The sequence below is a fragment of the Somniosus microcephalus genome, chromosome 3 (genome assembly GCF_052327205.1).
Source record: "Somniosus microcephalus isolate GS21.2 chromosome 3, FLI_Smic_1.0, whole genome shotgun sequence".
In the NCBI taxonomy this organism is placed as follows: Eukaryota; Metazoa; Chordata; class Chondrichthyes; order Squaliformes; family Somniosidae; genus Somniosus; species Somniosus microcephalus.
In genome coordinates this window covers 51,736,291-51,763,532 of record NC_140989.1, presented here as the reverse complement: position 1 = coordinate 51,763,532, position 27,242 = coordinate 51,736,291, and the positions used below count along the sequence as shown (strand labels likewise).

The 27,242-nt window shown below is 42.0% G+C and overlaps 1 protein-coding gene across 2 annotated transcripts in view; it reads left to right on the top strand.

Annotated features, from left to right (window-relative positions):
• lrpprc (leucine-rich pentatricopeptide repeat containing) overlaps positions 1–27,242 on the top strand; it is a 168,878-nt gene that overhangs the window by 5,471 nt on the left and 136,165 nt on the right. For both annotated transcript variants that reach the window (XM_085980386.1, XM_085980387.1), the window contains exons 3-7: positions 8,537–8,659; positions 11,388–11,509; positions 12,032–12,090; positions 15,539–15,625; positions 19,583–19,709. In XM_085980386.1, coding sequence (XP_085836512.1) covers positions 8,537–8,659; positions 11,388–11,509; positions 12,032–12,090; positions 15,539–15,625; positions 19,583–19,709 — 518 coding nt within the window. The remainder of the gene's footprint in view (positions 1–8,536; positions 8,660–11,387; positions 11,510–12,031; positions 12,091–15,538; positions 15,626–19,582; positions 19,710–27,242) is intronic.

Here is a 27,242-nt window from a genome sequence, read left to right as displayed (position 1 = left end):
GGCCAGGAGTGCACTGGAATAGTCAAGTCTAGAGACAATAAAGGCATGGATGAGGGTTAAATAGAGAAAATAGGTTACTGGATGGCTGTCAGTGGGTTGTAGGGCAGTAATCTAATCAAGCTAGGGTTCCTATGATGTCATAAGATGTTCGAGCCGAGGCTCAGTAGTTCTTCAGTTGAAGCCTGAGATTGGATTATTCTCTATAGTCCAGTGACTGTCAGCTGTTTTTTTTTGTGTTGTATGGAATTTTGAACTTTTTTTTGATAGTTTTCGCTTCTGATGTCACAGGTTAATAATGCCAATTGCATTTTGGCCCTTTGCAAGCTGCTGGGTTATCGTGGATAGTTAAAATGAAAATATTATTGTCCCGGTTGTATAAAACCATCCATAAATTTCACAACTTGACTAAGCACAAAGTCTACGAATACAGGAGATGACCTTCAGTGAATTGCAGAATAAATATATAAAAGGACATGCAATTCATCATATATCATAACCTAAAGCATCTGATGTGGAATATTTAGAAAAAGAACCATTTTAAAGGGCACGGAAATGTTCATGGCTCTTTCAGCAAGACAGCATAGGCTCAATGGCAAAATGGTGGCCTCTTGTGTTGCAAACTTCTATGATTCTATATCCATTGGAAATGCCTACAATGAAGACCGAGAAATATCTCATCTGGATTGTAGAAGTTAGGCATGTTCATTGGCAGTTGAGTGGTAGGAAGAGAAAGGAGCTTTGATTTTAAAGAAATAAAGACTTGCATTTATATAGCGCCTTTTGTAACCTCAGGACGTCCCGAAGTGCTTTCCAGCCAATGAAGTACTTTTTGAAGTGTAGTCACTGTTGTAATGTAGGAAACCTGGCTACCAATTTGCGCACAGCAAGGTCCCACAAACAGCAATGTGATAATGACCAGATCATCTGGTTTTTTTTGTAATGTTGGTTGAGGAATAAATATTGGCCAGGACACTGGGGAGACCTCCTGCTTTTCTTCAAAATAGTGCCATGGAATCTTTTACATCCACCTGAGAGGGCAAACGGGGCCTCAGTTTAAAGTCATATTTGAAAGATGGCACTTCCGACAGTGCAGCAGTCCCTCATTATTGCATGGAGTGTCATTGGCCCAGAAATTCGGGTCCCAACGCGTGAGTATGCATGGGGTACTCACGCATAGGCCCAACGAAAGTGCCGGTTTCGTGCATGCACTGCGCATGCGCGGGAAACCGGCACTTCCGTTCCCCTGAAAGAAGGGGTTCAGAAGTCGAACGTGTGCGCCGGAGAGGCAGCGCGTGCGCATTGAACACTTTTTTGCAGGTTTTTCCGGGAGGGTAAGTCTCCAGCAGTTACACTTTTCTAAAAAGCAGGCGCAAGGCCTGCTTTTAACAAGGTAAGTGGTGAATTAATTAAAATTAAAACATTTTTTCCACAGGTTTATTATTTTTTAATACTTTAAAGAAAGGTAAGTTTATTTTTAGCCCCATTAGAAAATGTAATTAATTTTTTCAAAAATTTAAATTATTGTTTAAAACAGTTATTTCATGTAATTTATAGTTTATTTTAAAAATGTGATGGTTTAAAAAAAAATTATTTGAGGTTTTAGTGATGTTTTGGGGCTTATATAGTATTTATAGGTTTGACAGCTCTTCCTGTCAAACTTATGAATGAAGCATTCCCTGCTACCATTGGCTCTCCATGGCCCACGTGATCCCAGGGGACGCATCGAACTAACTGCGCCCCTGGGATACGCAAGCACTGCGCGCTGGCAGTTGGAGGAGGCCCAGGATCGGAATCCCACGTGGGCCTACAGCTCAACGGCCGGCGAGCTAGGTAAGAGCAGGTCGGGGGCTTGCACCCGCGGGAAGCCCCCGACCTGAATTTCTGGGCCATTATGTTGAAGTCTCTGGAGTGAGACTTGAACCCACAACCTTTTGACTCAGGTGAGAGCGCTACCACTGAGCCATGACTGACACCATATTTATGAATGGTCTGCAAAACTGAGCAGATTGAGGATTGAACCCATGTCACCCTCTTCCATAATGCTGTGCTGCAGTGTTCCAGTGTGCGACACATTCTCTGACACACAATTTGTTTATGCTATACATATAAAATAATCCTTTTCACTGTCCTCATTACTCTACCTCTCCTGGTATCACTGATTGATAGATGCTGGACTGTAAATCAATGGCAGCAGCAGCCCTCTAGTAGCTCACACAATTGGACATATTCACTGTTCTTGTATTGTTACAAGGTCATTTCATACTGTACTATTTGTCTTTTCAGTGACAGTTTGAGGCTAGGGCTTGGAAGAAGAAGGTGTAAAGGGAAAATTGATCAGTGGTGGGAATTGTGTGTAGTATTTCCAATGATGTCTTCGTGTTGCAAGTGAGTTTGTGCTATTGCATTCAGCACATTCTAGACAACTTGATTATTTTTGATGGATTTGGTGGCTACGTTCCTTCTGTGATGCCACTGTATCAGAGAAATGTTTGGAGTTGCCCATGGGAATCAAGGTCTTGGTTTCAAGGTTGCACAATTTAAATAAATAAATAAATAAATAAATAAATAAATAAATAAAAATGAGACATGATAGGTGATAAGTGTAGCATGCTTGGGAGGAAAACGGTGACTGGACCTAATGGTTCCCAAAGCTCTCCATCACTGCGGGGTTTGGAGGGGGGGTGGTTACTTGCGTCATTCCTGGGTCTGTTGTAGACTAATTGATAGAGAATGATTGTTACAATTATAATGGAGTGGTTGACTAATTATATCATACGTTTACCAGGATGGTAGAAGGCAAACTAGATGGACCTTGGTCTGTTTCCGTCTAGCAATTCCTATGAAGCCCCCAGTGAAAGGCCAACAGCCATAGTGTAAGATTTCGCCAAAGTTGAAAAGAGTAAAAGAAAAGATGAGTTAAGTCAGGAGGTGGTGATTAGTTGATGCTGGATTTGAGTTTGAAAAACCTTAAGCTTGTAGAAGGAAGCGAAGACTGAGGGAGGTAAAGAGTGCTGCAGTTTTAAAATCCTGGTAAAGCAATTAATGTAGGAGATTATACAGTGACTCTTTATTTTAACACAATAGGATTGTAGAAGGAGGAGGAATGTGTGGCATGGTTTATTTGGAGCTTAGAAGGAACAAGCAAGGGAAGTTCAGAGGAGCACTGAGACATAATTAGTTACGAACATTTATGGGCATAAAGGCAGTATTTTCATCAAGGTTAAGATGAAAGTGCTGGACATTTATTTATTTTTCCTGAAGGTAAGAAGCCTCTCTGGTCCTCGATGTTCTCCCAAGTCCATTTGCTGTAAAAATAGACAGGTGGGCAAATGACTCCCAGATCTCCTCCAGTGCCATTGTTAATTGACTGCAGGAAGGTGTGCAAGTGTGCCAGAGTTTGGAGGCTCCACAGATTTAGGAAAGGAAAGCTTGTGCTCACTCTGATACGACATGTCGGTCCTCTAGCACTAATATGATTTGTTTCTCTACATTGCAACAGTGACAGCATCTCAGAATTACCTCCAAAGAGCTCCACAGCCAGTGAGGTTGTGAAAGGTGCTACACAAATTCAAGTTCTTCTTTTGCTTGTAGTCTTGAGATTAAATCACAGCCCTGGATCCATCACTGCCATTTTTCAAATAGTTATACAGGATAGTACTGTTGCAAGTAACAGGATATAGTTACTTTGCAGTTCGAAAATAGTTTGTGTTTGCAAGATCATGAGATAGGTACAGGTAAGGAAGGCAATTTTGCCAAACTTAGCTCATCCATTCAGAAAGATTCTAGCATTTCCCACCATTACCACATTCAGCATTTTTTAAATGATTACTTATGCTATACTATCCAGGGGTCATTCCATATTTATTAGTCGCTGTCTGTGAAGAACTTCCTGACATCAGCCCTAAATTTGCATTTTACTAGTTTTAACCTGTGCCCTTTTTTTCCACTGTCATGATTTAGTTTGAAGTAGAAGTAGAGTTCCTGATTTACATTTTCTATAATTGTTTGCTATCATGTATGCATGTATATATATATTTAAAATATATTGAGTTCCCTTCTTAGTCATCTTATTTCAAGGCTGAAAAATCCAAGTTTTTTCACTGTTTCCTCACACCTCAATTCTTTGGCCCTGGGGATCAATATTGTGGTTCTTTTGAGCTGCTTCCCAGGATTGAGTCTCTTGTGTCTGTGACCAGAATTGAATACGGTACTCAAGGTGTGGGCTGGCCAGACTACGTGCTCGCATCACTGGGAACGGAAGAAGTTATATCAGTACTAAGTGAGATTGAAGGGATGCTATAAGCATGTTACATGTTTTTAAAGTTGTATTTACTGTTGAAATTATTTAAATTAGGCTATGATGTGGTACAGTAATTAAAAAAATTTTTTTTTTAAGTGTTTCGCTCAAATGACTTGGTCGGGTGGTCTCAAGTCTGCGTTAAAACCTATAATAACTTGCTGGGTATAATCTTACTCGGAAGTTATATGTCTAATATGAAATGGAGAAAAGTGTAAAAATATTGTAGATCTAAAGGGGATTGGTATTGTTGAACACTTGGGTCTGGAATTTAAAAATAAACTTTGATTTTTCTGACTGAAGGCAATTATTTTGTTTCACCATGCCTGTCTAAATACCATTAGAGAGTGTGGTAACCACCCACGTACCACTACTTAGGGTTTATTTTTGTGTTAACCCTGACAGATGACATGCTATGCATCTTTTGAGTGACTTGTCTTCTCGTTTAGTTGACATTTGTGACCTGTGATATCGCAAACATGTATGGCGGAAAAAATGATGGATATCAAGTTCGAGAGTGCTATGCACTGTGTTATGGCTATAACTTTACAAAGAAATATAATCTTGGATTGGTATTCCGGGTAGAACCTAGATCGCTTTGTGATGTGGATCTGATGGGAATTTGTTACCTAGGATTAAATAGAATATACAGCACAGAAACAGGCTATTTGGCCCAACCAGTGTTTATGCTCCACTCGAGCCTCCTCCCGTCTTTCCTCATCTAACACTATCAGCATAACCCTCTATTCTCTTCTCCCTCATATGCTTATCTAACCGCTCCTTAAATGCATCTACACTATTTGCTTCAACCACTCCCTGTGGTAGTGCGTTCCACATTCTCACCACTCTCTGGGCAAAGATGTTTCTTCTGAATTCCCTATTTGATATTAATGGCCTCTAGTTTTGCTCTTCCCCACAAGTGGAAACACTCTCACTCTCTCTCTCTCTTTCTCTCTATATCAAAACCTTTCATGATTTTAAACACCTCTATTAGGTCACCCCTCAGCCTTCTCTTTTCAAGAGGAAAGAGACCCAGCCTGTTCATCCTTTCCTGATAGGTATAACCTCACATTTGTGGTATCAGCCTTGTAAATCTTCTCTGCAACCTCTCCGGTGCCTCTATATCTTTTTTATAATATGGCGACCAGAATTGTACACAGTACTCCCAAGTGTGGTCTAACCAAGGTTCAATGCAAGTTTAGCATAACTTCTCTACTTTTCAATTATATCCCTCTAGAAATAAACCTTTGTGCTTGGCTTGCTTTTTTTATGCCCTTGTTAACCTGTGTTGATACTTTTAGTGATTTGTTTATTTGTACTCCTAGATCCCTTTGCTCCTTTACCCATTTAGATTCTTATTTTCCAAGTAATATGCGACCTCCTTATTTTTCTTACCAAAATGTTATACCTCACATTTATCTGTGTTGAATTTCATTTGCCAATTATATGCCCATTCTGCAAATTTATTAATGTCTTGTAATTTGTTGCAGTCCTCCAGTATTGGCTATGCCCCCCAATTTGGTGTCGTCTGCAAATTTAGAACTTGTGTTTTTGATTCCAAAGTCTAAATCGTTAATATAAATCATGAACAACAGTGGTCCCAGCACTGATCCTTGTGGAACACCACTTCCCACCTTCTGCCACTCTGAATAGCTACCCTTTACCCCTACTCTCTGCTTTCTGTCTTGAAGCCAGCTAGCTATCCATTCTATTTCAGACTATAACCCCAGCCCATATTTTTTCACATGGCAGCTGTTGATGATTCTGCCATCCCCATTTGCAACATTTAACCATTCCTGCCTTCCACCCTATCACAGACTGTTCCTTTTGTTCTTCCCCTCCCCCTTTCCGTCTCTGCACTTGATTAAAACCTCTTACATTTCTAACTTTTTCCAGTTCTGACAAAGAATCACAGACCTGAAACGTTAACTCTGTTTTTCTCTCCACGGATGCTGCCAGGCCTGCTGAGTGTTCCTCGCATTTTCTGTTGTTATTTCAGCTATCCATTCTGCTACTTGCCCTGACTCCGCATTCCCTTACATTATTCATTAGTTTATTATGTGGTTCCTTATCGAAGGCCTTTTGAAAATCTAGATAAATTACATCTACAGCATTACCCTTGTCTACTCTCTCTGTTACCTCTTCAAAAAGTTCAATTAGGTTGGTCAAGCAAGACCTTTCCCTTTTGAAATCCATGCTGACTTTATTATAGTTTTCATTTCTAGATGTTCTATTTTCGCCTTTAGTAGAGATTCCATTATTTTTCCTACCACCGATGTTAAGCTGACTGGCCTAAAGTTCCCTGTACATGTTCTATCTCCCTTCTTAAATATAGGTATTAAGTTAGCTATCTGCCAGTCCTCTGGCATTCACCTTTTTCTAACGAATTACTAAATATGTGTAATAATGCCTCTGCTATTTCTTTCCTAGATTCTTTTAAAATGCGTGGATGTAATCCGTCCGGACCAGGGGTCTTATCCTCTTTGAGTTTCATTAGTTTATTTAGTATATCTCCTCGTTTTATTTTAAATGCAATTAACTCATTACTAATCTTATCATCTGATGTCATCTCCACCTGTTCTATCTCCCTGGTAAATACTGAAGCAAAGTAATTATTTAATATCTCTGCCATTTCTCTATTGCTGCCTGTGTTATTATCTTCTCCATCCCTTAGTGGGCCTATTCCCATCCCGACCTTTTTTTATTTATGTGCCTGCAAAATATATTACTCTTTTGTTTTATGTTCCTTGATAATTTAATTTCATAGTTCCTCTTTGCCTTCCTAATTTTTTTTTTTACTTCTCTCCTAATCCCCCCTTCTTCTCCCTTATCATGTACTTAATGTATGCCTCTTTCCTTACCCTCAATTTTTCCCATATGGCTTTATTCATCCACGGTGTCTCATTAGTGTGTAGCTTGTTCTTGTTTATTAGCGGAATATATTTTTCCTGGACTCTGGTGAACACTGTTTTAAATGTTTCCCACTGCTGTTCTACTTCATTGTTTGCCAATACTGTTGTCCATTTTATTTTCCCAAGTACTAATCTCAGCCCCTCAAAATCAGCTTTTCCCTAATCTATTACCCTGGTCTTTGTCATACCTATGTCCTTCACAATTATTATCTTAAAGCGTATTATATTATGAACACTGTTGCCTAGATGTTCACCTACTTTTACTTCTCTTATCTGCTCTGGTTCATTCCCATTACTAGATCCAATAGCGAATCCTCCCTTGTTGGGCTTTTTACATACAAGTTAGAAAGGAGTCCTGTACACATTGTAGGAACTCCATTCCCTTATCCCCTTTACCGACCTCTTCTGTCCAATTACTATCTGGGTAGTTGAAATCCCCCATGATGATTATTCTATGTTTCGTCTTCATTTCCCTAATTTATTTGCATATTTCTGAGCCACGGTGCCTTGGTCTGCATTGTGGCTGTCCTCCCCGCAGTCTTTCTCCTTGTCCTCGCATGTAGCGAGGACATTGTACCTGTTGGACAGGACCAGTGTCTGTGGGACCTCCTTCTCAACCTCTCCTAAGTCCCCATTACCCATCACACCCTAACAGTCACACCCTCCTTTTCCTGAATCTGTGCTTTCCTCTGGGGTGTGACTATATTCTGGATAAAACTATCCAGAAATTCCACCCTGTCCCTTATGTTTCGGAGTGCCTCTAACTCGCACTCCAGCTCATTGACACTGAACCGGAGTGCCTGAAGGCAGAGATATTTCCTGCAGATGTGGAAATCCTGGACAGTCTTGCTGTCCACAAACTCCCACGTACTACAGTCCTGACACAGACCTTATTTATTTGTTTATTTAATTAGTTAAAGTTTTTAATCAAACAATTATTTATAGTTATTTTAATGATTTAGTTTATCTAGCTAAGATAATATTTAATAACTTAATAGTTATAGTTCCCCAGCTCTTAGCTTTAAAAAAAAACTGTACTACTCATCCACCTACCTGCTGTACTATGATGTCATTCCTTGTTTTTTTATTAAATTGCCGCTCAGGTCCACTGTGTCCCGCTCATTATATCTGCCCCCCTCAGCCGATTCTCCCGCTCGTTATATCTGACCCTCTCAGCAGATTCTCCCGCTCTTTATATCCGTTAATTCTTTTATCTGGTGTCACACTAGTTGATTTTTCCGTACACCCTATCTAACCCAACAACGTTGTGTATTCTTTTTACCTTTTTAATATATTTTTTTAAGGTCATTTTTTTTCTTAAAACCAGGTTTTCCGAGTGGCAATCAAGCCTTGCTCCTGCTGCGTAGTTGTGGTTCCCTGCTTCCAGAGATGCAACTGCCGGAAAGAACAGATTTGGCTCACAGAATCTGGGCCAAACTACAAGAGCTAGGTATGGACACGAGTAGCATCTCTTTTCTCTACCATAATGAAGCAGGGCACTCTGATGGATAATAGAAATAGTTGGTGTCCCCTCGGATGCTTACAGTGGATTAGGAAGAATCCTCAAAGTTTGGTTGTATACGTATGGCAGAGCAATGCCCAAGCGTGCAAATGAAGGCAGCGTAAAAATACATAATTGAGTTTATTTTTTCCTGGACTAGAATGTTGATTTATCAACCAGACAGGAGGAGATTGGCTAAGCTATGCTTTGAGGCAATGTTTTGCGCAAGTCTTTATCCGGCCAAAGATTCTGACATAATTAGAAAGGTGGATAATTGATGTGCAGATAATTGAGTTCTCATTGTACTTTGTTTATTGTGAACAGAGTCTCTAATGAGGGGACAAAATCAAGAAACCATCAAAAGGAATATGTAATAAAGAGCAGCATTTAACTTCAATGTGTAAAACCTTGTTTGGTACTTCTAGTGCATGAAAATGTTTATTGAGATTCAGTTTTATAACACCATACACACAATGTTCCTCTAATTTTTTGGTTAAGAATTCAAATAAACATCGGCCCAGATTTTGCGGTCAGCGGCGAAGAAACGGCGCTTGCCGTTCACTACGTTTACAGCTGCCCACGGACATTTTGCGGGCTTTTGAGCTGTAATTTACGGTATTTAGAGATAATTTTCAGCGTGGTGCCCTCTGCAGGGCAAGCAACATTGTAAAATCCTATACAGAAAGCAAAATACAGGGAGGGAAAGAAAGATGGGATTAAGGGAGAGAGATAAACAAAAAGTAAAAAAAAATTCAAAAATGTTTAAGTCTCTAAAAATAATGAAATTCTGAAGGAATGCGACGCCACACTTGTGAAATTAAATTTTCAGTGGCTGAGAGGTTGTTTGGCAATATTTAAGACTTATCACGCCATTAAAAATTCACTTGCACCTGAATGCACCAGCCCTAACTTTTTCTGACATGTTTAGTGGGTAACTAGTGGGTAAATGCAGCAACTTCACGCCTTGAGAATGGATTTCAATGCTGAATCTCTCAGCAAAGCTTGTGGAGGAGCAGGGCAGCTCGGACAGTAACTTACAGATTTCCGCATTTAACTGCGCACATGCGGGCTCCGGAAGTTGATGTCCGATTTACTCCACAATAACGATGAGCGCTGTTGGCTTCACCGTTGACCTTAATGCAAAATCCAAGCCATTAAATTGTAGACGCAATACACCTTTTTTGTGATTCTTATCCATATTTGGCCAGTGAAAATCGCAGCCTTCCAGATTTATTCTGTTTTGCAACAGATAAACATCGTTGTGACAAACTCTATTTTCCATTGTCACAAGTGTGTTCATTATCTCACAAATGTGAAATATTGATGCTGTGAATTTATCCTGTTTTATGGTGTATGGGCAAGTAAGCTAAAGATTGCATCCATTTCTTTTGTATGACTATATTTAAAATGGCAGTAGCTCCAGGCAAGTTACTATATTCATAAACACTTGTAAAAAATGTGAAAAATCTAGGTGGCAGATAGATTATATAATTCATCTGTACTGCTGTAAAGGCATGGAAATAAACTTTGTAACTGTCCAGGTCGTTTCCTCGATTTGGCTTGAATAAATCATCAGATAATTTGTTGAGTTATTTTATGATTTATTGAGCTACTATGTCAACAAGATGATTAGTCTCAAATTCTGTGAATAAATCACACTCACATATTACGGTCACATTTACTACGCAATTTCTATAGCTGTTAATGTTATCAGTATTAACCCTTTGCCTTCATCGACATTATGAACTCAAAAAGCCCACTCTGCTAATAGTATACTTTTTTTTATTAATGAGGATAAAACATTTTGAGACAAAACATCTCGTAAAATATAAGGGCTTGAGTTTTTTTTAACACTTTATTAGTGTATATGGTCAAAGTGAGTGCGACAACCAGATCTAACTAAGCACCCTCAGCTGTTGCTATCAACTACGTGCGAGGCTCTTGCACCATGATGCATGTTAACCTCCTGCTTGAAAGGATCACAGAAGTTAGCACCATCTATGGAACCCATAGATTTCCAGGACACATTAAAACGAAGAGTAAATTTAACCATCTTTATTGTTGGGATTAATGTTCAAAATTGGAATCTGCGAACGACAATGTACAAAGTGATGCACGATACTATCTTATAGAATATAACAAGCTGAACTTAAACTATTTAGTGAAGTTACTGTTGCTTGGAGCTGTGAGGGAACAATGAGCTCAATTAATCGTCTTTATCTTCAAATTATTGTAATTCATGCTCATTGAGGTGACGAATATTAGTGTGGAGAATGAAATGCTTTTAATTTTAAGCATGCTGGTCAGGTGAAGCACAGTTTCATCCATAGTAAAACTCCCTCTACTCTCCCAGAGGAGCACCCCCTGATGTTTTTCCATTTCTCACCTGAGCGATCTTGTGGCCTTTAAGCGAGATTGCCAATTAGTGCTGAATTATGGACAGTTTTATGTTATGGATGTATGCCCAATAGGAACTGGGTTGAGATAGCTCAAATACATTTGGTGTATGACCTTTACAGCTGGTAGACAAGAGGTTTTCATATTGGGCTAAATTTGATCCTAAGTTCCAAAGGTGAAGACTGTTTTTACCTTCTAAGTTGTGCAGATGTAATAATTACCAGTAGCTGAGAGTTGAAGTGTGCTGATTATTTTCTTCTCGCCAATCTTTGATACCTAGGTGCTGCTTATGATGTGAGCCATTACAATGCATTGTTGAAAGTCTATCTTCAGAATGAGCACAAGTTTTCACCAACTGATTTTCTGGCAAAAATGGAATCTGCAAATGTGCAACCTAACAGAGTAAGTTATTACCCTATTTAGTGTGAAGTTTCAAAATCCATTGTTTCTCTATTTTACAATTGTTATTTTGATTAAAACTACAATATTTTCAATGTTGCCAGTACATGAAATGTGCACTTAAATGTCACATTTTACAACAGTTAATGCAGTTTTCTGTTTTCTCACGTAAAGTAGAAAATGTTTGGAGCCTGGAGAGTCCCCCCCCCCCCGGCCACCCGGCCTCCTAAATCTGATTCAAATTACAAAAAAACGTTCTTGTCCAGTTTTCTTAAAACATACATTTAACCTTTCAGAATGAAACCGAATTTTATACTTTCTCTTTTTTTAAAAAAAAACCCAGCAAGCTGTGCATATTTTGATTTGATTTTGAAGATGAATTGCACGTACAGATATTTTTTATTTACTAACTTGTTTAATCTTTGTGTATAAATTGCGAACCATTAAGCAAATTGGTACATTTTTTGTAAATTAAATGAAGCAATTACTCGAGAGTGTTTGGTTTTTTCCCCCCTCAATACACAGGTTACCTTCCAGAGACTGATAACAGCATATTGTAATGAAGGAGATATTGAGGGTGCAAGGTATGGTTTTTAAAATGATTCTTAATGTACTGTAATTAGTGTGCCTGGGGAATGCTAAGACATGTTTGGTCTTGTTCGCATAATAATTAACCAGAGTTTGAAGAGCAATTTTAAGTATTTTTTATTATGAAGAAGCATACTGTAAAACATTTTTTTAAAAATTGTTATGAATACGTAAGTACTCAGTCCTTGATGCTTGAAAAGCCCAAATATTACAGAGGCTGAAAAACACATCGGGAACTTGCATGGTTTTCAAGGATGTCTGGTAACTGTGGTTCAGATATTTTAATTGGAGTTTATGCCATTTGTTTGTGGTTTCTAAGTAATTTTTCCTCCTGCTTACCATTACCAGTAACATTTTTGACAGTGTTTTCTGTGTGCCCCTGGGTTTAAAGCACACCGATTAGCTCAGTTTAATTTTATTGACGTGGGAAATTAAAATGCACTGCTCTTCATGCAGAATGTCATCTAGAACGCAGCTCAGGTTCAAATTGTTGCAAATCCTAAGCAAGTCTTGCGTGAATGGTACTAAATGAATTAACTCCCTTCTGCTACAGTTTTCATCAACAGATACTAGGTTTTTATCCTGTTTAACCCCTAAAATGAAATACCTCCAATTTGGAAGTGTAATCCTGGAGGTTGTGCTTTTTTGGTACTTCTCTATTATAAAGCTATGTTCTGCTAAAAGTATTTTTCACCCGAAAGGTCTAATGTTCTAAACACATAAGAATAGATGCAAGAGTTTTGTTGATTTGAAGCCACTACAGTGGTTGGACAAATCAGTGTTACATCTTGCTGGCGTCAGGGAATTGGTTAGGAATTCTGGAATTTTACTCTAAAGTTTAGCAATTTTTTTTCCTAGTTTCCTGAATTCACCCCAAAATTCAAATAGTTATGATAAACTATTATGCAGAAGTAAAAATGTAATTATCTTTACAAAGGTATTCAAATCAGTACTTAAGTCTGCACTCTTGCTTTTGTGGCCATTTTTAAAAGAGAAAAAAACTTGCGTTTACATAGTACCTTTCAGGTCCTCGATGTCTCAAAGCCTGCATATTGCTTTTGAAATGTAGTCACTGTTTTGTAGCAAAGGTGACAGCTAATTTACACACAGCAAGGTCCAACCAGCAGCAATTGAGGTTAATGACCAGCTAATGTTTTTGAAGGTATTGTTTGAGGGATAAGTGTTGTGCCAGGCAACGGGGAGCATTCCCCAGCTGCTCTTTGAATAGTGCTGTGGGATCTTTAACATCCACATGAATAAGCAGACACGGCCTCAGTTCAATCTCTTGCTATCACTGGTCCGAGCTATATTAAGATTTGTAAAAACAGACTATATGTTCCCCTCTTTGCAGTGCTGGGAGTATCTTAATGTTGGTTGGTATCTTAAATGGTTGAACATTCAATTTCCAACCTGGTGGTTTTGTTTTCAAGTCCCACAAGCTCACTGGAAATGTATTGGTCCTTGGGTGGATTGCTACATTAAGCTCTACGTAAAACTGAGACTTTGCATTTTGGGTGGGGGTGGTTGGGAGCGGGAAAAAAGAAAATTGTTCTTGTGCAACTTGACATACTGGTTAACAACAGAAAATGCTGGAAACACTCAGGCCAAGCAGCATCCGTGGAGAGAGAAACAGAGTTAACGTTTCAGGTCTGGGACCCTTCATCAGAACTGGAAAAAGCTGGAGATGTAACAGACATTAAGCAGGTGCAGAGACGGTGGGGTGGTGGGAAGGGAGGAAGGAATTGAAGGAACATACTGCATACTGTGCTTATGTAAGAGTCGGGAAAGATAAAATGCTACAAATAGGGATGGCAAAACAAAATGGGGACAGGGGCTATAGTTTGAAATTGTTTAACTCGATATGAGTCCGGAAGGCTGTAAAGTGCCTACTCGAAAGATGAGGCGCTGTTCCTCAAGCTTACGTTGAGCTTCATTGGAACAATGTAATAAGCCGAGGATAGAGAGATCAGAGTGGGAGTGAAGCGGGTTCCCCTTGTCCTCACCTTTCACCCTACCAGCCTCCACATTCAACGGATCATCCTCCGCCATTTCCACCACCTCCAATGTGATCCCACCACCAAACGCATCTTCCCCTCACCTCCCCTTTCAGTATTCCGAAGGGACCACTCCCTCCGCGACACCCTGGTCCACTCCTCAATCACCCCTAACAGCCCTTCCCCTTCACCTGGCACCTTCCCGTGCAAGCGCAGGAGATGCAACACCTGCCCTTTTACCTCCTCCCTTCCCACTGTCCAGGGCCCCAAACACCCCTTCCAGGTGAAACAGCGATTTACTTGTACTTCTTGCAATTTAGTATACTGTATTCGCTGCTCACGATGCGGTCACCTCTACATTGGGGAGACCAAACGCAGATTGGGCGACCGCTTTGCGGAACACCTCCGTTCAGTCCGTAAGGGTGACCCTGAGCTTCCGGTCGCCTGTCACTTTAATTCACCGCTTCACTCCCACTCTGATCTCTCTGTCCTCAGGCTATTGCATTGTTCCAATGAAGCTCACCGTAAGCTCGAGGAACAGCACCTCATCTTTCGATTAGGCACTTTACGACCTTCTGGACTCAACATTGAGTTCAACAATTTCATACTATAACCCCTGCCCCCCATTTTTCATGCTGAATGATTTTGCCATCCCCATTTGCAACATTTTACCTTTCCTGCCTCTTACATAAGCACAGTATGCAGTATGTTCCTTCAATTCCTTCCTTCCCTCCCCCCCACCGGTATCTGCACCTGCTTAATATCTGTTACATCTCCAGCTTTTTCCAGTTCTGATGAAGGGTCCCAGACCTGAAACGTTAACTCTGTTTCTCTCTCCACGGATGCTGCCTGGCCTGCTGAGTGTTTCCAGTGTTTTCTGTTGCTTTTTCAGATTTCCAGCATCCGCAGAATTTTGCTATTGACATACTGGTTATTGTCCAGGTGAACACTTCAAACAATCACAGGGCAGCATTAATAGTGGTAGTTGGAGAAGTCGATGGCTTACGTAGCCCACAGTTCCAGTTGAAAAGTAGGTATGTGGTAGAGTGATTTGAAGGAAGCAGAGGAGAAACGATTTTGAAAATTTAGCATGAAATTAAACATCTTTGAACATGCTGCCAGTTTTAAATGCAAGGGTGCAGTTTTAAGTATTTTTCAAAACATTGAAATAACATTGTTCAAATCAAAGACAGTTACATTTTTACTTCTGTATAATAGTTTTTCAATTATTTGAATTTTGGGGGAATTTAGGAAACTAGAAAGAACTTCTGTGCATATCAAACAGATTGAAATGAACAGGTTCATTGGTAAAAGGAGATAGTTAAAGTAAATGCAAATTTTTTGGTATCTAATCTGTTTGGCCTATAGGTAATGTTTTCATTGCTTTTATGTTGATGAGTATAGAACTAAGCAATGTTAATAATTATTGATGATTCATTCTCTTTTTTAGTAAGATTCTAGGTTTCATGAAGAGTAAAGATCTACCAATTACAGAGGCGGTGTTCAATTCCCTGGTGACGGGACATGCACGGGCTGGGTAGGTAAAATACTGCAGTTAAGACTTGGAAGGCATATTGCTAAAAAAAAAATCTTAAATCTATTATTATTAATGCATTAAAGTCTTCGAACTGTGTGCACTGATATACCTATCAATTCATTCCATGAAAAGCGACGAGTTAAGATAGTAACTATAGGTTTTTATTGGCTAAATAACAGAGCCCACCCTCGTGGGTGATCGGTTCCAACAAGGAAGAATACTAGCCAAGCGGTCACCTTTATACCTGGGCAAGCAGGCGGAGCCATGGGCGGAGTCAGCTGAGGTATGCCTAGGTATAACAGCGTGCGTGGCAAGAGGTAACCTTGTGTAGTGATAACAACAGTGTAACAATAGTGAACGGTTGTGAACGGTAACAGTGGTTTACCACATGCACTTCCTGTCAACTTTTTCTATTATAAATATGGGTACGGTAGTGTAGTGGTGATGTTACAGGACGAGCAATCCTGAGAACATGAGTTCAGATCCCACCATGGCAGTTTGAGAATTTGAATTCAGTTTAAGAAATCTGGAAATAAAAAGCTGGTATCAGTAAAAGTGACCATGAAGGTGTCGGAATATCGTAAAAGCCAAACTTATTCACTGCCCTTTAGGGAAGGAAATCTGACGTCCTTACCTGGTCTGGCCTATGTGTGACTCCAGTCCGACACCAATGTGTTTGATTCTTAACTGCTCTCTTAAGTGACCTAGCAAGCCAATCAGTTGGACTGCAGCTGTTCAAGAAGAAGGTCCACAGCCACTTCCTCATGGGAACTAGGGATGGGCAACTTGCTGGTCTTGCTGGCAATGGCCACATTCTGAGAATGAATGAATAAAAACAAAATCCTAATTTTTAGTGGAAACTGTCTGTTAACTTGTCATGCTGCACTTGCACCCTCCTACCATTGGAGGCTCTGACGACTTTGGGCTATCCATGCAGCTACCTTCGACACTTCCTCCCCTCTCTAATTGCTTCCCCATCTCTGACTACTTTCTTCCACTTACACTCATCAAACGTGTTGTGGCCTCCCACCTCCATGCCTGTCTTTTCCAAAACTTCCTATTTTAATTTCTCTAATCTGGCTTCCACCCTTCTTGAATGACTGAAACCAGCCTGTCAAAAGTCACGAATAACATCTTCTGTGGCTGTGAACATGATGTATCACCCCTCCTTGTGCGCTTCAACCTTTTTGCAGTGTTTGACTATGGCATCCTCCCTGAACACCCCTCCTATTGGACTGCTCCATCAGACTGTCCTTGTGTCCACTTCAAGCTTTCCAAATGCATCCAGTGTATCTCTAGCAATGGTTTATCTTCCCTTGCCTGTACAGTCATCTGTTACAACATTTCTGTGTAGAAGTATATTTTCTAAATATAGGATAATGCACAGTCTGTCTTTTTATAAGGCAATAACTCACCTTGATGTTGACATGTATGATGAACTATGAGAGTGGAGCGCAAGTAATTCAAGTACATTATCAAATCTCAATCTTGGAATATATTCCTGAATGTGGTGGTTATAATACATAAAGACTTAAAGATTTCTTGCTGTTCATGGTGCACAGCGACAGATTGCAGGCTTTCACAATGGAATTGTTAATCAACAGGCAATGTTGTTGGGATTTATTTAACTGTGATAGAGGGGAATATAGTGTTGTACATGATAGTTGTATACTTTCAACAACGCTATCTTCCTCATGCACTATTTTCTGGGCGAACGGGGCAGATCATTTTTTAAAATTCGTTTTTATGGGATGTGGGTGTCGCTGGCAAGGCCAGCATTTATTGCCCATCCCTAATTGCCCTCAAAGGTGATGGTGAACCGCCGCCTTGAACCACTGCAGTCTGTGTGATGAAGATACTCCCACAGTGCTGTTAGGGAGGGAGTTCCAGGATTTTGACCCAGCGACGATGAAGGATCAGTGATATACTTTAAGTCAGGATGATGTATGACTTGGAGGGGAACTTGGAGGTGGTGGTGTTGTTCCCATGCACCTGCTGCCCTTGTCCTTCTAGGTGGAAGAGGTCGCGGGTTTGGGAGGTGCTGCTGAAGAAGCCTTGGCGAGTTGCTGCAGTGCATCTTGTAGATGGTACACACTGCAGCCACGGTACGCCAGTGGTGGAGGGAGTGGATGTTTAAGGTGGTAGAGGGGGTGCCAATGAAGCGGGCTGCTTTGTCCTGGATGGGGTTGAGCTTCTTGAGTGTTGCTGGAGCTGCACTCATCCAGGCAAGTGGAAAGTATTCCATCACACTCCTTACTTGTGCCTTGTCGATGGTAGAAAGACTTTGGGGAGTCAGGAGGTGAGACACTCGCCGCAGAATACCTAGCCTCTGACCTGCTCTTGTTGCCACAGTATTTATGTGGCTGGTCCAGTTAAGTTTCTAGTCAATGGTGACCCCCAGGATGATGATGGTGGGGGATTTGCTGATGGTAATGCCGTTGAATGTCAAGGGGCGGTGTTTAGACTCTTGCTTGTTGGTGATAGTCATTGCCTGGCACTTGTGTGGCGTGAATGTTACCTGCCACTTATCAGCCCAAGCCTGAATGTCGTCCAGGTCTTGTTGCATGCGGACATGGACTGCTTCATTATCTGAGGAGTTGTGAATGGTGCTGAACACTGTGCAGTCATCAGCGAACATCCCCATTTCTGACCTCCTGTTGGAGGGAAGGTCATTGATGAAACAGCTGAAGATGGTTCATCAATATCATTGAATCCAGGGCTCTCTTGTCTGTTAACTTGTATTTTAATATGACTGATGTGAGTTGGCTTGTCCACCTTGCCTCCCTTTCTCAGAATAATTTGATCACGATCTTGCAATATGATTGGGTGTCAGTTTGCATTATGCTACTTTAAATTTTTCCTATTTGTATCGTTTTAGCACTATTTAATGTTTGTAAATGTCTTTTAGTAGATGCTGGTCTCAGATCTGACCGTCTTGAAAATTTCTGTCTGCAGCCAGAATGTGTAAACTGCTTCCTAAATTCTCTACTGTGTAGCTTCATTTCTGCCCCCAACTGCTTCTCCGAAGGAGGGGAAGCGAGAAGTATGTAGCAAGGGTCTCTTATTGGGTCCTGCTGTAACAAGTCAAATAACTTCAACATGACTATTTTGCACATGTATTTAAGTGATTCATCTGGCGTATGGTAATGTCTTGGTTCTCTTTTCACACTTTTCGTCCTGCCCCCAGGAAAAGGTCCGTAGTATGTGTTTTCATTCAGTTGGTAGCACTCTTGCTTTTGAATCAGAAAGTTAGAGGTTCAAACCCCATTTCAGAACTTAAGCTACAAATTTAGGCTGATACTCCAGTGCCGTGCTGAGGGAGTGCTGTATTGTTGAGTGAGACAAGAAAGAAAGAAAAATTTGCCTTTCACGACCTCAGGATGTCCCAAAGCACTTTACAGCCAATGAAGAACTTTTGAAGTGTAGTCACTGTTGTACTGTAGGAATACTGTAGCCATTAAACATCTGCATGTTGCAATGATTCAAGTGGATGTTGAAGATCCCATTCAAAGAAGAATAGGGAGTTCTTCTAGTGTCCTGGCCATTATTCTCTTAGTAAACATTCTTCCCTCCACCAACCATAATAAAACAATTAATAAGATCAATTAATCTCTGTAATTAGTTGGATCTTGTGTGCAATATGGCTAAAACATTTTGCTACATAACAATACCATTTGCACTTCAAAGTCATTTTTGGTACTTGGAGCACTTTAAGATGGTTCTGCGAGATGAGATAAAGCGCTATATAAATACAAATTCTTGTTTTCCTTTGCACTAATGCTTTGTCTGTATTTCTGAACGAATACATTTTTGAGCATTGCATATCTCCATTGTTGAATATAAACTTAATAATACAGTTGCTGTATGAATCAACTGATGCAGCTAGCAGAACTCTGCATTTTCTACACACTTCATTTCATCTGCCTTTGTGTGTTAATTTGTAAACTTCTATTTCAGTGACATGGAAAGTGCAGAGGGCATTCTAACTGTGATGAGAGGTGCAGGAATTGAGCCTGGCCCAGATACCTATGTTGCCCTGCTGAATGCATATGCTGAAAAGGGAGATATGGAGAACATGAAACAGGTAGAAAACTGGGCAGCAGCTGTTGCTTTTATTTGAGTCAAACTTAATTGCAATAGGTTGAACAGAATACTGTTTATATAGAAACATTATGTAAAATTCATATGGTATCCTTTAGAATGTAGAGTTAGTTTTGTGTGAAAATCCTAAAATCTTAGGAGCTCTGCGTGAGTGTGATAATGTTTTTGATCTTGAGCATAGATTTTTTTTTTACTTGTAATGCTTAATCATTTGTTGAAATGCAGACATGTCATAATTTTGAAGTCGTCTCTGTTTCAAAAGTATTAAAAGACTCGAGATGTCGACTTTTGCCACTGTCAGGGTCTTTGAGTGAAAACATGCCTAGAATTTGCTTTCAGTGGTGGAAAATCCTGTCGCTTTTAAAGGCATGAGTCTTTGAAGTACAGTTAAAGGATAGTGGTGTTGCGGAAGGAATATTTTCCAGTTATAGCAGCGGTCAGAGGTGCATTGAATTGGCAAGATGCAGTGGAATCCTCAATTTTCTTAGCCAAAACCATTGACTCTGGCCCCACTATCAGAAGAAAATGTCCTACTGCACCACTTGAAATTTTCTGTCTCCTACTTCAGCTGATTGCTGATGAGTGCAGAATTATGAGCTGTATCCTGCAGTGGATTGACATTGATGAAACTCATTTTGCGTAGTATCCTTTCAGCCGGCAAAGAGAAGAGACTTTCACTCAGCAAAGAGAAGAAACTTTCACTCAGTCAGTTCAGGTTGGGTTCCTGCGTAGCTAAAGTAAACGTTGGTCCCTTAGAGGACGAGACTGGGGAAATAATACAGGAAACTGTTAGATCCGTGTATCTTGATGTTGTGTGTCCTTCAATAATTAGACAAGAGACTGCAGGGAACAATCAACAGGTGTTTACTGGATGAGGGTTACTCTAAAACTAACTCTACAGATCCCTACTCAGGGTTTATATACAGGTGTGGTCACTGCCGGTACTACAGTATACAGGAGCTGTAAGAAGTAGTTCTCCCCTTAAAGGTACATACACTACAATTCCTCCCCTTTTAGATTAACAGTACCATAACATTCATTTAACAATTAAATATCAACTAATTACAATTAACACTTTTAACATGCAACATTAACTGAAAATAGTCCATTTATAAATTCAGTCTTTGGGGCGGCTTCCTGATCCTTTCTGGATAGCGCCTTTCCTGAGTGTCCTGCTCTTGGTGTGGAGGCGTTTCTGGCCCCCTGTTGTCGGTTGGTTCATCAGCTTCCGATGCTACTGTTTCTGGGGTAGATGCTACCTGTATGTCGGGTTCATCACCAGGTACGCGAGACACGGGGTTGACTCGTTCCTGTGACTCTAGGATCTGGTCGACATGGCGTCTCACAATGTTCTCCCCAACATCCACTGTGCACATTAGTGGCCCCTGCCGTGTGCATATCGTTCCTGGTTGCCATTTCTCTGTTCGGTAGTCGCGGGCCAAGACTGGTTGCCCTACATTGAAGCTCCTTGTCGGCTTCTCATTGATGCGCTGGAATTGCTTATTCTCAACATCTCTTCGTACATTTGGTCTGAGCAAATCCAGACGAGATCTCCACCTTCGGTTAAAGAACATCATGGCCGGGGTCTGGTTGGTGACTGCATGTGTTGCATTTCTGTAGGCTAACAGGAAATTGTCCACCTTATGCTGCAGTGGAATGTCGTCATCGCACATGGCCCTTACTGCTTTTTTAAAGGTTTGTACGAACCTCTCAGCCAATCCATTTGTGGCTGGATGATACGGGGCGGATGTGTAATGCCTTACCCCATTCCTTTTCATAAATCTTCGAAACTCTTCGGACACAAACTGTGGTCCGTTATCAGAGCAAATCTGCTCTGGCCAGCCGTTCCTGGCAAATATGGTCCGTAGGACTGCAATAGTTTTCTCCGTGGTGGTGGAGGACATTTTGATCACCTCAGGCCATTTCGAGTGCGCATCCACGGCTATTAAGAACGTTGAGTCCATGAATGGACCAGCAAAATCAATATGCACCCGTTGCCATGGAGATGAGGGCCACTCCCATGGGTGTAGAGGGGCATGTGGTGGTGCATTTTGGACCTTCTGGCATCCTGAGCAGCTCTTTGTCAGGTCCTTGATTTGCTGATCGATCCCCGGCCACCACACATAAGCCCTAGCAAGACTTTTCATTTTCACCCCTCCCAGATGGCCTTCGTGAAGCTCATTGAGCACTCTCCCTTAACTTGGGTGGAATTACCACTCGGGATCCACACACCACTGCCCCCTGGCATACTGACAGCTGTTCTCTTCTGGATGAGAATGCTGGCAACGGTGAGTCGCCATGTGTTGGCCATCCCTGCACCGTCAAGTCATATACCCGAGACAGTGTCGGGTCATTTCGGATCTCCTCCTCTATATCAGCGTTAGTTACTGGCAAGCGTTCAATTATAGTCGAATAAAATATTTCGACAGGGTCCACTGCTGGTGCTTCCTCCGCAGTAGGCAGTGGCAGGCATGATAGCCCATCAGCATTTCCATGCTGTTTCGTGCCCTTATACTCGATTTCATATTGGTTCGCCCCTAGAAAAAGGGACCATCTGTGTAGCCATTGCGCAGTCATCACCGGAACGCCCTTCTTTGGATTAAAGATGGAGACAAGTGGTTGGCGGTCAGTCAGCAAGGTGAACTTCTGCCCGTGCAGATAGTGGTTGAACTTTTTCACTCCCCACACTGGGCTGAGGGCCTCCTTGTCAATCTGGGCGTAGTTACGCTCGGCTGAGGTTAGTGACCGAGACGCAAAGGCTACTGGCCTCTCCGAGCCGTCCGGGAATTTGTGCGACAGCACCGCTCCAATGCCATAGGGTGATGCATCACACGTCAACCGAATTGGTAGTGCTGGGTTGAAATGAGCCAATACCTCTTTTGATGTGATCAATTCTTTGCACTTCTGGAAAGCTCGTTTACATTCGTCATTCCACTTCCATGGTACCCCCGTTTGCAGTAGGGTGTTCAGTGGGTGTAGTACTGTAGACAAATTTGGCAAGAACTTATGGTAGTAGTTCACCAGCCCGAGGAACGACCTCAGTTGTGACACATTTTCCGGTGCTGGAGCCTTGACTACTGCCTCAATCTTTTCAGGGGACTTACGTAACCCCTCTTCATGAATAACGTGGCCACAATACGAGATCTGCTTCTGGAAAAACTCGCATTTGTGGCGATTAGCTCGGAGCCCATATTCCTTCAATCTAGTGAGCACCTGCTCCAGGTTGGCGAGGTGATCACTGTCATTTTCGCCCGTGACCAGGATGTCGTCGAAATAACACTGGGTCCCTGGAATCCCTTGCAGGACTTGATCCATTGCCCTTTGCCAAATAGCCTGAGCTGATGCTACCCCGAACACCAGCCGGTTGTATTGGTAGAGACCTTTGAGTGTTGATCATGAGGTACTGTTTCGAGGCTTCTTCTGCCTCCATTTGCAGGTACGCCTGGGCCAGATCAATCTTAGTGAAGCGTTTCCCTCCAGATAGCAAGGCGAAAATATCTTCAATCCGCGGAAGCGGATATTGTACAGTGTGAAGGACTGGGTTCACTGTCACCTTCAAGTCCCCACAGATGCGAACCTTCTTTGGTTCCCCAGGTGTATTACTCAACGACCTCTTCATTACAGGAACGATGGGTGTAGCCCACTCGCTCCAGTCCACTTTGGATAGCACTCCTGAACGTTCCAAACCTTCCAGCTCTGCTTCGACGGCTGGGCGGATCGCATAAGGTACCGGTCTGGCCTTTAAAAAAAACTTTGGGCTTGCATTTTCCTCTATTTTGATCGTCGCTGTTATGCCTTTTAGTGTTCCGAGTCCCTCCTGGAACACTTGTGTGTCAGTTAGCATTTTTGACAGTCATTCAGGTGTGACATCGTCATCCTTTTTGGCATCTACAGTCAGTGCTTGTATGGAATGCCAATCTAGCTGTATCTTCCGGATCCATTCACGTCCTAGTAGTGGTGGTCCTCCATCTGGCAATACATATAGGTCCATTTTTGGTGTTTCGTTGCCGTTATATATAACGTTCACCCTTATTTTTCCTTTGGGGTAGACTTTTTGCCCCGTGTACATCTTCAAGACAATCTCTGTATCTCTCAAGGGTATATGTGAGAATAGCCGCTTGTAGTCCCTTCGGTGTATGACTGTTAGGGCTGATCCTGTGTCCAATTCCATTTTCACTTGGACTCCGACTATCTTGAGCGTGACCCAGATAGTTTGGTGATCCTCCGTTTTGATCACATTATGTAGTTTCAGACAACCCAGCTCCTTGCTTCCAGAGTCTGTATCACTTTTCTGTTCGTCTGCACTACTCTCCGTCACCTTATGTACCTTCTTGTACTTCTCCTGTGGGGATTTCTTGCTGCTGGTTTTCTTTTCCGACCTGCAGACTCTTGCTATGTGTCCTACTTTTCCACACTGTCTGCACACTTGGTCCTTGAACCAGCAATCCTTATGGTCGTGTGTTCTGCCGCAGCGATAGCACTTCACTGTTCCGTATGACATTTCATTTGTGCCATGTTCTTGTGGTCTCCGTTGTATCTCTGCCGCGCCCCGTGCGGCTGCTTCGTGTGATACCATGCTGAAAGCCTTGTCCAGCGTAAGATCCTTTTCTGATAGAAGCCGTTTCTGGGTTCCTTCACTTTGAAGCCCACACACAAACTTGTCCCTTAAAGTATCTGCTAGTCCCGTTACAAACTGGCAGTGTTTCGATAGCTTGCGCAGTTCCGTTAAAAACTCAGCATTACTTTCATCTTTATGCTGGTTCCTTTTGTGAAACTTAAATCTTTCCGCTATCAGCAGCGGCGTGGGGTCTGTGGTCCTGTAGGATTGACACTATGTTTTCAAAATCCTTTTCCACTGGCTTCTCTGGGGTTACTAGGTTTCGCAGTAAGCCATACGTTTTTGCACCCATTGAATTCAACAATACCAGCGCTTTCCTGTCATCTGGCACTCCATTCGCCTTGCAGTACACTTCTATGCGTTCGACGTATGTCGTCCAATCTTCGACTTCATTGTCGAACGCTGTGACACTGCCACTCTTCGGCATCCCTGGGTGTGGTTAGACTCGCTCAAAATGGCGTCTCCCACGCTTTCCTTTCTTCCCCGCTGATGCTGCTCGGCCCTTGAACACCGGCTGCGCTCTGCGCGTTTTCCTGCGTGCCTCTCTCGTTGACGCTGCTCGGCCCTTGAACACCGGCTACGCTCTGCTCTCTCACGTCGACGCCGCTCGGTCCTGAACACCGGCTGCGCCCTGTGCGCTCTACCCTCTCTCTTCTCCCGTCGACGCTGCTCGGCCTTTTTCTGTGCCGTCGGTCGGCTCTAGCCGCCGCTGTCCGGGAAGGGTCTGCGCCGTACCTGTTGCCAGCCCGTTTCGCTGGCCCACCGTGACTGGAGAACCAAGCCCAGCTCTCAACAGCCTCCCCTGCGATGCTCAAGTCTCCGCTGGATGGTCGACGCCCGTGCTTCTGGACTCGGCCTTCTTCTTTCACTGTTCTCCAGGAGCGAATCCCTGGGAGGTGATGCAGAGTTGCAGGTAGGTTTGAATCTTCTCGTCGCCAATGTTAGATCCGTGTATCTTGATGTTGTGTGTCCTTCAATAATTAGACAAGAGACTGCAGGGAACAATCAACAGGTGTTTACTGGATGAGGGTTACTCTAAAACTAACTCTACAGATCCCTACTCAGGGTTTATATACAGGTGTGGTCACTGCCGGTACTTACAGTATACAGGAGCTGTAAAAAGTAGTTCTCCCCTTAAAGGTACATACACTACAGAAACTTCGCGATATCCGGCACCGACGGGACCGGCGTGATGCCGATCTATGAAAACTTCCAGACAGACCAGCGCTAATGTTGAAGGATACGGAGGTTTTCATCTCCGTATCTGACAACAAACACTGTTGCTTTGCAACAGCTTGTAAACAGTTGGCCCGTACCATGGAAGTGTCTCTGTAGCTTAGCAACAGCTTCAGAGAGGCTTTCCAGAGACTGACTGTTTAAAAAACAATGCTAGGAGAAGAAAAAAAAAGAAGAAAATCCTAACAAAATGGCTGCTGATTTCTGCCATTAGATCGAGGTTTCCGGACATACAACCTCCGGATAAACCAAAGTTTCCTGTAATGGGAAACAAGGAAATGGCAGAGGCATTGAACAAATATTTTGCATCTGTCTTCACAGTAGAGGACACTAAAAACATCCCAGTAATTGTAGAAAATCAAGGGGCAAAAGGGAGGGAGGAACTTAAAACAATCTATATCACTGGAGAAAGGTGCTAGGCAAACTTATGGGTCTAAAGGCTGACCAGTCCCCTGGACCTCATGGCCTGCATCCTAGGGTCTTAAAAGAAGTGGCTACAGAGATAGTGGATGCATTGGTTGTAATCTTCCAACATTCCCTTGACTCTGGGAAAAATCCCAGCAGATTGGAAAACCGCAAATGTAACGCTTTTATTCAAAAAAGGAGGGAGACAGAAAGCAGGACACTGTAGGCCAGTTATCCTAACATCTGTCATTGGCAAAATGCTCAAATCCATTATTAAGGAAGTACTGTAGTAGCATGGCATTTAGAAAATCATAATACAATCAAACAGAGTCAACATGGTTTTATGAAAGGGAAATCATGTTTGATAAATCTATTAGAGTTCTTTGAGGAGGTAATGAGCAGGGTGGATAAAGGGAAACCAGTAGATGTAGTGTACGTATTTGGATTTCCAAAAGGCATTCGATAAGGTGCCACATAAAAGGTTACTGCATAAGATTAGAGCTCACGGTGTTGGGGATAATATATTAGATTGGGCAGAGGATTGGCTAACTAACAGAAAACAGAGAGTCGGGATAAATGGGTCATTTTCAGGATGGCAATCTGTAACTAGTGGGGTGCCACAGGGATCAGTGCTGGGGCCTCAACTATTTTCAATCTATATTAATGACTTGGATGAAGGAAGCGAGTGAATTGTAGCCAAATTTGCAGACGATACAAAGATAGGTGGGAAAGCAAGTTGTGAGGAGGACACAAAGAGTCTGCAAAGAGATATAGATAGGTTACTTGAGTGGGCAAGAATTTGACAGATGGAGTAAAATGTGGGAAAATGTCAAGTTATCCACTTTGGTAGAAGGAATAGAAAAGAAAAAGAGAGAATATGGCGATACAGAGGGATTTGGGTGTCCTCGTACATGAAACACAAAAAGTTAACATGCAGGTGCAGCGAGTAATTAGGAAGGCAAATGGAATGTTGGCCTTTATTTCAAGGGGGATAGAGTAGAAAAGTAGGGGAAGTCTTGCTACAACTGTACAGGGCGCTGGTGAGACCACACCTGGAGTACTGCGTACAGTTTTGATCTTATTTAAGGAGGGATATACTTGCATTGGAGGCAGTTCAGAGAAGGTTCACGAGGTTGATTCCTGGGATGGAAGGGTTGTCTTATGAGGAAAAGTTGAGCAGGTTGGGCCAATACTCATTGGAGTTTGGAAGAATGAGAGGTGATCTTATTGAAACATATAAGATTCTGAGGGGGTTGG